The sequence below is a fragment of the Leucopleurus acutus genome (genome assembly GCF_964270905.1).
Source record: "Leucopleurus acutus genome assembly, chromosome: 3".
Lineage (NCBI taxonomy): Eukaryota > Metazoa > Chordata > Mammalia > Artiodactyla > Delphinidae > Leucopleurus > Leucopleurus acutus.
In genome coordinates this window covers 59,930,992-59,943,030 of record NC_139145.1, presented here as the reverse complement: position 1 = coordinate 59,943,030, position 12,039 = coordinate 59,930,992, and the positions used below count along the sequence as shown (strand labels likewise).

Genomic DNA, 12,039 nt, shown 5'->3' with positions numbered 1-12,039 from the left:
GATTGAGGGATGGCTGGTCCCATGGAGTTAGTTGGGAACCCAAAATTATCCTTTATAAACTGTCTCCGGGGAGAGGAGAGACTGGTGGGCACTTTTTGTGTCTTGGATGCATTAAAGCACACACATTCACAAATGAAGTTACAGACAAGTGCAAAGAGACATACCAGAATTTATATTTGTGAAAGTCAAAGAACCCAAAGAGAAAAGAATGCCTTGCATGGGAATGATAAATATCAAATTCAACAAGATGTTTATCCCTACAGTGAGAAGGAGGGGAGAGGTCAGGGAGCGGGGCTTCTATTTTATTTGTAATGTTTTAGTCCTTAAAATGTTTTGAAATCAATGTGACAGACTATTGAGATGAACAGAACTAGTGGTTGGGCCAGAGAGATTTAGTATATTATAGTCTGCATTTTCCAGTGTGTTTGAGAAATCGCGTTTTTAAAAAACATCAAAGATAATGACTTCAAGGAATCAGTTGGGATAGAGAGCAGTCAAGTCCTGCTGGGGGGCGGGGCGGGATTAAGGCGCTGGCCAAGTGCCTGGGATCTTGTGGAGGAGGTACAGGCAGGCAGACCTAGGCTCCTGAAGCTGGCAGGGGGCATGAAAGGAGGTGCCAAGGAGTAAGATCAAAGCACTGTCAGAGTTGAGGGCTGGGCTCGGAGTAGTCCAGATGTTCGAGGAAGTAAAAGTGCAGGAGAGAGCGTTGAGGCTGCGCATGCAGAGGGTGTGTGCCCCGTAAGCCCCATAGACGTGGCAGCTCCGGGTAGGGACCAAGCTGGGGAGGCAGGCTCTCCTTTGCCCGGCTGGCCGCCAGTCCCGAGGGAGCCTTGCGCAGCCGGACAATGCATCAGGTAGATCTCAGCTCACCCCCTCCCGCCACGCTGGTGAGACTCTCCCCAGGGGCCCCAAGCCTTTCACCAGCCTGTGCTTCCCTTTTTCCCCTGTACATCCGGAGCTGCTTCCCCACTGCCTGGCCTGGGAGCTCTGTGGCCTGGGCCCCAGAGAGCTCTGACTTTCAAGCAGGGTGGGGACGTAGGTATTGAGCTTTCCAGATGCCGAGGGACAGGTACTGGGGAGGGATGGGGTGGATAGTGTGACTCAGGAACTAAAGGGAGTGGGTTTGTTCTGGCCAGCCCTTCCTGGACCCCAGGTGCCTACCCATGGGGATGGCCAGGCTGAGGGTTCAGGGTTAGGGGAGGGGCTCCACCTCAAGGGTCTGCTCCTCAAGGTCCAGCTGGGGAAGAGAAGACTAAGGAGATAGTTTCTTGAGCCTGTGATAACTTCGTCAGCTCTGGGGCTTACAATATGGAGGTTTGCTACCTTGATGGTAATCCCCCCAACCCCCTCTCAATACTTAGCAGGATAGAGACAGACAGAGGTAGGGATAGTGACCCCCAGCTTTTGGTAGAAGACCCTGAAGGAGAACAGAGGTTGGCGTGGGGTCTCCTCAGTCCATCTTGGACAAAGCCAGGAATCCACACTGGGCATTCCCTCCCCTCCAGGCCCCTGAACCTGATTCTGAGCAGGGTGTTTTGGGGTATAGCTCTTGCCTCACTCCAAGCCTCTGGGGTTCATGCCTCCTCTTCCTCTCTCCCTCTCCCCGGGGTACACCCCTCTTCCTACTGTGTATGTGGAGAGTAGTGGGAACGTAAGATGCTGGACAAAATGACTCCTTTTTCCTGGGACTTTAAGGAATAGCTGTTCACTGCCCCCTGGCCAGGACATGGGACAGCAGCCCATAGTGTGCTAAGATTCCTGACCCAGGACATAGGATCTATTTAGGAGTTTTCCTGAGGACCTGGGAAGAGAGAGCAGTGGGAGGGGACTTGGCAGGGGATTTGGGGGGGGGGAGGCAAACTTTATATGCCAGCCTGTAATAAAGCCCCTCTCTTTGTCCCTTTCCAAATGACCTTGTTGCCTTATCTCTGTTTTTTCTCCCCCTCTGTCTCTGCCTCTCTGCATCTATCTTCACTTCCGTCTCTCCATCTCTCTCATTTTCTTTCTGTCTCTCTCTTTGTATCTTTCTCATTCTCTCTGTATCCCCCTCTGTCTTTTTCTTTCATTCTATTGTTATGTGTGTTTATCTCTGTGGTTCTGTGTCTCTTCTCTCTCTGTCTTTACTGTCTCTCTGTCTTTACTGTCTCTCTGTCTTTCTTTGTCTCTCTCTCTCTCTCTCTCTCTCTCTCTCTCTCTCAGTTCCCTTTGGGTGTCTATCTCTTTCTATTTTGGTCTTTTTCTGTGTGTACGTGCCCATGTCACCCTCTCTGTCTGCTGCTTCCCTCCCAGGCTGGCCACCATCCCTGGCTTTCTGCAGCTGTGAACGGCTCAGCGGGGCAGGTGCCCCAGAGGCAGCTTCCGGAGGTGCTGGGCGGGGCCTGGGAACCACCTCAAGGGGTCGGGCTGCCCCTGCTAACTGTCATTGTCACTGCCTTTGTCTTGCTGGCAGTCTGTATCGTGGTGGCAGTCCACTGTGGGCCAAGGCTACACAAGGGCCATGCCACTCTCGCCACAGAGCCACCATCCCCAAAGCCAGAGGGTGGCATCTCTCTCACCCACTGGCGAGTGCTGGGCCGTCAGGACAGTCACGAAGATGCCCAGCAGGAACGTCCTGGCTCTGATTCCTGCCCTGTGCCAGATGGGCCCAGGTTCAGCATTGATGAAGTCACATTTCTGTAGGAGGGAGACTTTGGAAAGTTGGCCTGACCTGGCTCAGAACAAGAAACTGGACAGAGAATTAGGGCAAAAGCAAATTGGGGCCTGGGCATCAGCGCTTCATAAGGGCACACATGGACTTAGCTGGAGCTGCCCTCTCAGCAGAGTATTTATACAGAAAGCCCTGTTGTGGACCAAAGAAATAAAAGAAGCTTGAATGCTGCTGTGAGCATTCCCAGGGCCCAATTTGTCCTTACAAACTTTCCCCCTCCTCTTCAGGGACCACCAGACCACTGAACCTCCCTCTCTGAGTTCCTACTCCCTCCTCAACTCCTCATCTCCTCCCCTTTTGGTGTCAAAGTGAGTCTAGCTTGGAAGATTCCACCACCCACCCCACCCCTGTGCAGGGATGTCAGAGGCTCCTGGTAGAGGACCCGTCTCCACAGCCTGTGAGGGCCAGCCACGGAGAGCCAAGGCAAAGAACCCAGGGGTCTGCCTTCTCTGAGACTTAGGAAAGAAAGGAAAATCTGTTACCCTTTACCTTTGGCTGTCAGAGACCAGGTCTTGCCAACAACTTCCAAGGCCCTTAAAAGCCCCAAGCACCAATCATAGCTCCCCAAATTGTCTTTGAATTGCCCCCACTATCTTGGAGCAAGACTCTATCTTGCCTTCCCAGGATGGGATAGAGGAAACTGGTGTGGGGGGGGGGCTCTCAATACCTCCCACTTTCTGTGCACATTGGCCTGTTAGAACTAGCCTAGCATTTACCCCAGGACATTTCCCAGATCCAGAATCTTCCAGCTGGTGGGAAAACAGGAAAGGAAAAGGAGCTCCATGGAGTTTGTCTGGGGAGAGGAAGGGGTGGGGATCCCTGCAGGGGGCGGGACATGGAGGCTGGGAAGATGCAGGAGGCCAAGAAGGCAGAACAGAGCCTCCCAGTGGCTCTCTGGAAAGGTACCCCTTCCCCTGACACCTTTGAGCCTCACTTATGTGCAGTCAAGAACATGCAGACAGACATTTATGGAGGAACTTCTGGGTGCTTTACTCTGGGGAACACCTCAGGGCAACAAGTCAACCCTGGGGACTGTCCTCGGTGAGACCCCAGCACAGTCAAGGACTCTGAGAAATAACAGAAGATGAAGAGGAACAGAGACGGGGATTGTAATGTATGCAGAGGCCTCCACTGAGACTGGTAAGAGGCAGCTCTAATGTTAATAGTTGCTCCTTCTTGTGGGCCCACTATGTGCTGGGCTCCAGGCTCATCCATGGACCTACGGATATTATACTGTTTACTCCTCATAACAGCCCTGGGAGGAGGAGCCACTGTTATCTCCATTTACAGCTGGGGATATCAAGTCACCCAGGAGGACACAAGTACTAAGTGGTGGAATCAGGATTTGAACCTGGGGCCATCAGACTCCATAGTCTGAGCACCATGTTGGGGGCCGGATGGGTAGGGAAAGGTTATGTTGGGGATACCCTTAATTCTTGGCTGGTTTTTAGGTGTTGGAATGACTGATGTGAAGCTGGGGGATCTTCAGGGGCAGAATGGCTGGCACAGTGGGGGAGGAGAGGAGACTTTCCCCCTTCACTCCCTTGGCTCTCTCTTTACTCTCTGTCATCCTTGGGAGCAATGCGTTGCTTCTGGCCAATGTGTGTCTGTGTGTGGAGTTTTTTTCCACAGTAATACTGTACTCAGAAATTTGCGATAAAAACAAAGGTGGGAGGGAGGGAATAAGTCTTGGGCGGAATGGATGGAAGTGGCAGAAATGGGCGTCTGGCCTCCCAGATGGGGGCAATTTTGCCTCCACGGTGTCGTTGCAATGGCTCAGATCTAACAGTGATGGCACAAAGTATGGCAGGTGGCCAGCTGTGTTGTCCAAGGTCCCCAGCGTATATCCCATCACCTCACACAAACCCTCTTCCCCCCGTTATCCAGGGGACTCTCATCTGGAGACATTTAGCTCCTGCTTCTTTGAGCAGCCCCTTGCCCAGGACACATGTGTGTAACCGTCATGGCATCTGTGTGCTGCCTCAGGCCCCTCCCTGTCCCCCAAGCCTCCCACTGGAGACAAGGGCACTGAAAGGGCAGGTGGAGCGGGGGTGCTGCCCAGCTCTATACCCTCAGCCCAGCTGGTGGGCTCTGTCTACACTGAAATGATAGCTACCACCCTATGGCCCTGTACTAGGATGAGGAGGGGTGTAAGGAAATGTGTCTGTGCAAGCAGATTTGGACATTGCAGATAATAATGGCCAACCACCTGTATCAGTCAGTCTGGCCAGAAAAAGATGGCATACTCAAATAATCTGAGGAGTGTTTAAAAAGGGGACTACTTAGGGACTTCCCCGGTGGTTCAGTGGTTCAGACTCCAAGCTTCCACTGCAGGGGATGTGGGTTCAATCCCTGGTCAGAGAACTAAGATCCCAAATGCTGCATGGTGTGGCCAAAAAATTTTTTTAAATAAAAATAAAAAGGGGACTATTTAGAAAGGGCAGGTGTAAGGAAATTACAAGTGAGAGTGAGCACTCCAGATTGAGCATCAGTGAGGCTCCAATACCACTGCCAGGACTGAAGGGGCATGAGGAGGAGGAAGTTAATGAGACCTGGAGATAGACAGGGTTACTGAAAGGCTCCTTTAGGTCTAGAGAGAGCCCACAGTGACCTTGATACTGCAGGGAGGGACCTGGGGGAATAGATACCCCAAGCTCACCCTTCCCTTCCCCTCCTTCTCCCACTGGGGCTTCCCATTGACTGAATGTGACCAGAAGCCAGAGGGCAAGGGAGCCTGTTGAAGCCATCCCAGGACAGACGAAAGGTAGAGAGTAGGTCTGAGGGTCCAATGGAAGACACCTGGAAGATCCTTTAAGTTTACCTGGCATTTAGAGTTTACAAAAAACCCATACAGCCATAGTCCTCACAAAAACTACCCTGTGAGGTAGGTAGGGCAATGATTATAATCCCATTTCATAGATGAGGACACTGAGGCTCAGAGAGGTGAAACAACTTGCCCAAGGTCATAGGATTCATCTTGAGATGTCAAACTCAGGGACCTTCTCTGAGAGGCCCTCTATGGGAGGAAATGGCTCTGCTAGGCCTCTATCTGCTGAAGAAAGAAATCCTCCAATCCAGAGTCTTGGGGATGGCCAGGGGCTCAGGGAAGGTGATCCTGGGCCTCAGAAGATATCCGAGCGGAGCGGGAGAGGCTGTTCCATACCACTGATGAGGAGCTCAGGCTCTTGGGACAGTGTGGAGGAAACGGGCATCACCGAGGTCCCCATGCTGCCCATGGTAACCTCCCTTTCCTCCTGCCGAAGGTGCTGGAGAATCTCCTGTGACAAGGAGAAGCTGCTTCCCTCTGCCGGTTCTGGAACGAGGGTAGGGGTGGGGAGTGGGGTGAGGGCCTCACACATTCCCACTCTAGCACACCCAGAGGACTTGCTGGGTGAATCCTCCAGCCCTCCCTCTCCCCCACCTCCCTGTACCTCCTCCCCACTCCTAGCCACTGGGGCTAGAGTTTCATGAAATCCTAGAGCTAGCAGTGGTTTTAGAGACAAGAGAATTCCACCCTCTTTCTTTTAGAGATGATACTCAGAGAGGGGCAGATACCTGCCTAAGGTCACAGAGCAAGGGAGTGGCATGGCTGAGGCTGCAGCCCTGGTCTCTTGGCTCCTGGCCTGGGGCTATCTGCTTCTTCTAGCATCCCTAGATGAAGTGAGAGGCCCCTAGAGCCCACCTCTTCACACTCCACCCAGGACCCATAGCCAAAGACCTCAGAAAGCAGTCAGGTATCCCACGGTGGGGAGATGGGACCTCTCCTCTTCCTTCCAGGGGAGGAAGGGGCAGGGCTTGAATGCCCTGACCACTCGGGAAGACCCGGGCGTGGTGCTGCCATATCTCCTGCTGACCCCCTGGGAGACCCCTGGGGACCCCAGCTTTTCCTGCCCTTAAGCCTATCAACCCCTCACCCTGGTAGACAATGAGGTGGCAATTGTCCTGAGACTCAGGGACAGCTGCCAGAATGTCTTCAAGTGTCCGGCAGAAGAGTTTGGCCTGTTCAAGCCTGTCCTCCCGGCTAAAGCCAGCTCGGCCATCCTGTGACATGGCAAACAGGGTCTGCAAGGGGGTGGCATATTCCAGGATACAGATGCCTGCCTGGAGGAGGTAAAAGGAAGACCAGACTCAACCAGGGGCCAGGCAGACAGACGCTGGACCCCAGTGCCACTGCTCAATCTGTAGGGATGGAGTCAGGGGAGGTGGCCACCTGATGGGGTCTATACTGTCTGGTTGGCCTTCGCCTCTGACACCCCACTCCTAAATCAGGGCCAGGGCTGCGTTAAATTTACCCTTCCCAGATCCTCCTCCTAAGATTCTCAGGGCAAGGCCCACTGAGCTAGGCTGTCAACTGCTCCAGCTGGCAGTCATGTCTGGGGATGGGGCTCTGGGGTTCAGCCTTGGCTGGGTTGCCCATAGCCCACATGAAATCCTTCACACATTCTCACGGCCTTCATCTAAGGCAGATTTATGGTCAAGAGCATGGTATACTCAAGGTGAAATTGTCCACTTTCTCCCTGGTTCTCTGAGTCTCGGTTTCCTCTTCTGTAAAGTAGGGGCTATAACAGTCCCTACCCCACAGGGTGGTGGTGAGGATGCAGTGAGGTAGTCAGATGAAGCACCTGGAATAGCATCTGGCATGCAGTAAGTGCCCAATTAATGTTACTTGTCAGTTTCATCATTCAGAGCTCAATTGGTCCCAGCCCTGGCACCAATTGGAGAAACTGAGGCTCAGAGAAGGGCAGTGAATTTTTATCAGGGCTTGGCCAGGGCCCAGAGTTCTGGGTCTCTAGGCCTGACCCCTCCCCAGCATTCCTACTTCCCTGCACACTCACCGGCTGCCCATTCTCCAGAATCTCATAGATGCTGTTGGTGTAAACCCGGCCCTTGATGCCAGCACGGTCAGCACTTTGCTGGGGCAGCTTGTGTAGGAATCGAATGTTAGGGTCAGCCATGCTCAGGTCGTCAGGCACCCCACAGTCCAACGGGAAGAGAATGTGCAGCCGTTGGCTTCCTGCGCCCCGTAGCACATTGTTGTGGAACTGATTGTAAATTTGGATCCGGGCCTGGAGCCCTGGGGTGGAGAGGCCCAAGAAGTCATTTCCACCAACTGTGTCTCCCACCCAACTCAGGACAGAGACCCACATCATTGTTCCCCTCAATGTGTGGGTGCAAGAGAACCGAGGGGCCAGTCCACTCACATTGCCTGGGAGGCCAGGACGGGAAGAGCATGTGAGCATCCTCCCCGCCCCTCCACCTACTCCCACCACCCCTTTCTCTCCCTCACTTGACCTTTGTCCAGATTTCTGTCAGCCCCACTCCTTCCCACCACAGCTTTCAGGGCTCTGAGAGGCAGGAAGAGTCCTGGGAGGTGACATGCCAGCAGGCCCACGTGCACTGAGCCAGGCCTCTAGAGGAAGCCCTGGTGTCAAGGGAAGGCAGCCATGAGACAGGGGAGAACCATGGCCTTGACCAGCAAGTCAGAGGAATCAGACACGACCCGTGGGCTCCCAGTGGGGTAGTCAAGGGTCCAGGCTCTGGACAGGCCTGGGTTCAAATCCTGTCTCCTCCTCTAATTAAGCTGTGTGACTTTGGACAGGTCACTGTATCTCTCAGAATAGCTGTGAAAACAGGGGTGATGATTATCCCTTCCTCACAGGGTGTGAATTAAAAGAGAAAGTGCGCATGAAGGGCATACAGCATGCAGCAAATGTTTATTGAAAGAATTCATGGGTGACTTGGGACAAGTCACTTAATGGATCTAAGCTCCAAATTTCTTCCTGTCAACCAGGCATAATAATAACAGCTTCACACCTACAAGATTGTTTTGGGAATCAAATGGTTTGTTAGACATGAAAATGCTTTGAAAATATAGTGAGTTCTGGAAACACAAGGTTGTGTGTCTTACTGTCTGTCCTGTAGATCTGGAAATGGGGGCAGAGAGGATGGCTCACCTGGCAGGATCAGCCGCAGGTACCCAATATAATATGACCAGGCCAGCCCATGAGCCACATTGAAGTTCCTTTTTTCACAGATTGCAGAGATCTCTGCTTGGGCCAGGCCCTGTGGACAGCAGGGTGGGGCTGGGGGGCCTCCATGAAGAACAACATGAACCCTCCTCCTCCTCCCCACAAGATTACCCAACCTGCTGGCATTTGGCTCCATTCTCTGCCACTGCTGAACCCAGACCATTACAGGCTCCATCCAAGGACCAGCCTCTAAACTAGTCCCACTCCCAGTACTAAGCTCAGAGCAGGTCACATGTGCCACGCCTCCTCGTGAACAGACCCTTCACCTCTCTTTGTATCGTACCTGGAGGCCCAGGAGGATGTTAAGTGCCTGTGAGAGGCCCAGGAGAGCAAGCATCCAAGTGAAGGGCAGGCCAGCCACGTTTGGGAGGGAGAAGTAGAAATAGCAGGACAGCAGCAGCAGGGCCCCACGGCGCATGGGGCAGCCCAGGCAGGCCCGCACAGCCTTCCAGTAGCTGCCTTGGTACCTGCAAGTGACAGCCAGGCTCCAGACCCCAGCCCAGCTCAGCCAGAGAGATTCAAGGAGGGGCAGGGCTGGGGGTCAAGGGACTGAGACATGTTGGGTGCCTAATCGCCATGGGTACTGCAGGGAGTCACCTGGAATGGACGTGGCTCAGCTCCTCGACCAGATTGCAGACCCCCTTGATCAGCAGCCCCATCTGCTGGGAGGCCAGGTGGAGCACCAGCCACTGCAGAGTGAAGTCTGGCAGCTCCCCCAGCCCCCAGAGGGCCACCAGGCAGGCACCTAGCAGGACCAAGGCTGCTTTCTGGGCCCTGTGACCCCTGGGCCGTGGGATGGCTGGATGCAGACTGGAGTGGGGCATCTGTGGATATCAAGAAATCCATGGTTGTGTTCCCCTCACTCTCCTATTGTTCTGGGACTGAGGCTCTGGCTGGGCACTTGCCCCAGCTCTATGTTTCCCTGGTGCCCAGCCATACCCAGAGGCTGCTCTTGGAGGCGCCTCGAGGGGACAGGCTGGGCATACAGCATCCCAGAGCTCCGATCCAAGAGAGATTTGTTGAAAACAGAGCAGGTGGAGAAAGAAATGCATGCGCTCCACATACACACCCCACCCAAGCCCAGTGAGACCACAGGTGTAGCAAAGAAAGAAGACAGCAACTACCCCAGACCTAGACCTGAAAGTGTCCCGTGAGGTACCACCCACCTGGGGACCCTTGGGGACCGGGGCTTCCCTCTCCCCACAATCCACCCCAAGAAGGACCTTAGTCAGCAAAGCTGAAAACTACAGTTCAGAGGGTAGGGGCAGGGCAGCCAGAAGGTTGCCACCCACCTCTGCAGCTTCTGCAGGGGCCTCAGCCTTGGAACTCAGGCCGGTCTTCTCCTGATCTTACCTTCTGCCTCCCAGACGGCAGCTTGTTTCTGGAAGGCAACAAGGAGAGAAGGCCCGGCACAAGGGCTCCCAGCAACTGAGGACGGCCTCTCAGGGTGCAGCCTGAAAATGAAAGGTTAAAAACAATGGAAACTTCCTCCACAGCATTCGAGCCCTGGCATCTCACCAAACCACAGCTGCACTGGGCTGCGCTGGGGAGGTTATTTCCTGCCGCCCAAGGAGGGAGGAAGAGCCTTCCCACCAAGGCCCTGGTGAGCCACGTCCCAGTATTGGGGTGAGGGAGAAAGCTTGAGAAATCCTGCATTCCACTGCCCATCCCCCAGACCAAGGGTGTTCAGAAACTCCCTCAAACTCCCTGCAGTCACAGCCCTGAACGGGCTGCCCCTCAAGCACCCACAATCAAGCCCACTCTACCAACACCCACAGGGCACTTCACACACCCAGCCAAGCACACACACTACATCATGCTGCCCTACCTGCTTGTTTTATTCTGATTTCCAGATGCAGATCCTCTTTTTCTGAAGACTGTGATATCAGGCCAGAGGCGGGGAAAATGAAGAGTTATTTCCTGTAACGACAGCCTTCTAGTAAAAAGCTTAGTGGGAGCAGAAGCCCTGCAGAAGAGTGGGGTTTTGGCTCTCCACAGGAAGTGGCAACGCCTGTGACTTCTCAGAGAGAAACTGGTGCTTCCAGCCAAAAAGGCAGTCGCGTGAATGATAATAATAGTAATAATAATAAAGTGCTCACCGTGCTCCAGACATTATGCCAAGCGTTACATAAATTGTTTCACTTAATCCCCTCAGCCACCCTGTCAGGAAGGTATAATACTAACCTCATGGACAATCTGAGGCTCAATGAGGTGAATTAACTTGCCCCAGTCCCCTGGCTAGTAAAGGAGGGAGTGGGGACGTGAACCAGGTAGGTGGCTCCAAAACCCAGCTGGCTCTGTGCCTTGATTTCCCAGAAAGGGGTGGAAGGTGCCAGGACCAAATTTCATGATGTGTTTCCCCTTGGGGTGGGGAGTGTCTCTGGCTGCTTCCTGGTAAACTGGTGAGCTGATTGGATTCGAGGAGGGGGCGCCCGGGAGTGGGATTGGGGTGGAAGCCACAGAGCGACAGCAGTCCATACGTCCCCAGGCCGGAGGGTCCTTGCCTAGACCCTTCCCCACACCCCAAACAGACACAAGAAGACACACCACGTTCATAAGTGCCATTGGCCTCTCAGGAGCAAGGAGGCTTCCAGAAAACTTTCTCATTTTTTAGAATAATTTTCTAAGAATGGAGAGAATTCGAATTCACTGTACTTTCTCTCCCCTACAAGAGCTCACAAGGGAGCCCCCTGCAGTGGGCAAGGGCTCCAGTGCTTCAGAACCAAAGAAAGTCAAGGTTGCCAAACAAAAGGCCTGAGCAGAGTCCTCCCAGAGTGAGCAGTCCACAGCTGCCCCAAAGTCTCCCTGTGCCAAGCAACCTTGGGCCTCCAGTATCCTGCCCAGCGGCCAGCACCACCTCCCCTGGGTGATGCCACTGCTGTCACCTCCACTGTTCCACCCCTGAACCTGTGCTTCATCTCTGCCCGCTTCTCCTGGAGGTTGGTTCTCTATTTTATAGGCCAGATTTGCACTATGCATTAGAAGCCTTAAAATGCACATAGAATCGTAGACCTTGCAATTCACTTCTGGGAATCATTCATCAAAAAATAATGAGACAATGGCACAAAGATACCAGTTTTTCAGATGTTTATGCCAGTGTTGTTTATACCAGAGAAAAACTAAAAACTATCTAAATGTCCAACAATAGGGAACTGAATAACAAAACCGTGGTTCATCTTATAATAGAATGTTAGGTAGCCACTAAAATGATGATGTAATTTTGTATGTTGACTCTTAAATACCTTTAGTATATTGTTTCTTATTGGAAAAAAGCAGAGTACAAAACAGTATAATTGCATTTTA

The 12,039-nt window shown here is 53.1% G+C and overlaps 2 protein-coding genes across 2 annotated transcripts; one reads left to right on the top strand and one right to left on the bottom strand.

Moving 5' to 3' along the window:
• Positions 1-845: 845 nt before the first annotated feature.
• Positions 846-2,679, top strand: SMIM33 (small integral membrane protein 33; the record flags this gene model as incomplete). Its single annotated transcript, XM_082835041.1, has 2 exons — positions 846-887; positions 2,200-2,679. 2 exons carry the CDS (start codon positions 846-848, stop codon positions 2,677-2,679), a joined length of 522 nt encoding a protein of 173 aa, XP_082691167.1.
• Positions 2,680-5,603: 2,924 nt separating this feature from the next.
• Positions 5,604-9,560, bottom strand: STING1 (stimulator of interferon response cGAMP interactor 1; the record flags this gene model as incomplete). The annotated part of the gene is made up of 6 exons (XM_082835123.1): positions 5,604-6,020; positions 6,622-6,808; positions 7,543-7,781; positions 8,662-8,770; positions 9,020-9,203; positions 9,334-9,560. 6 exons carry the CDS (start codon positions 9,558-9,560, stop codon positions 5,830-5,832), a joined length of 1,137 nt encoding a protein of 378 aa, XP_082691249.1. The 3' UTR covers positions 5,604-5,829.
• Positions 9,561-12,039: the final 2,479 nt, after the last annotated feature.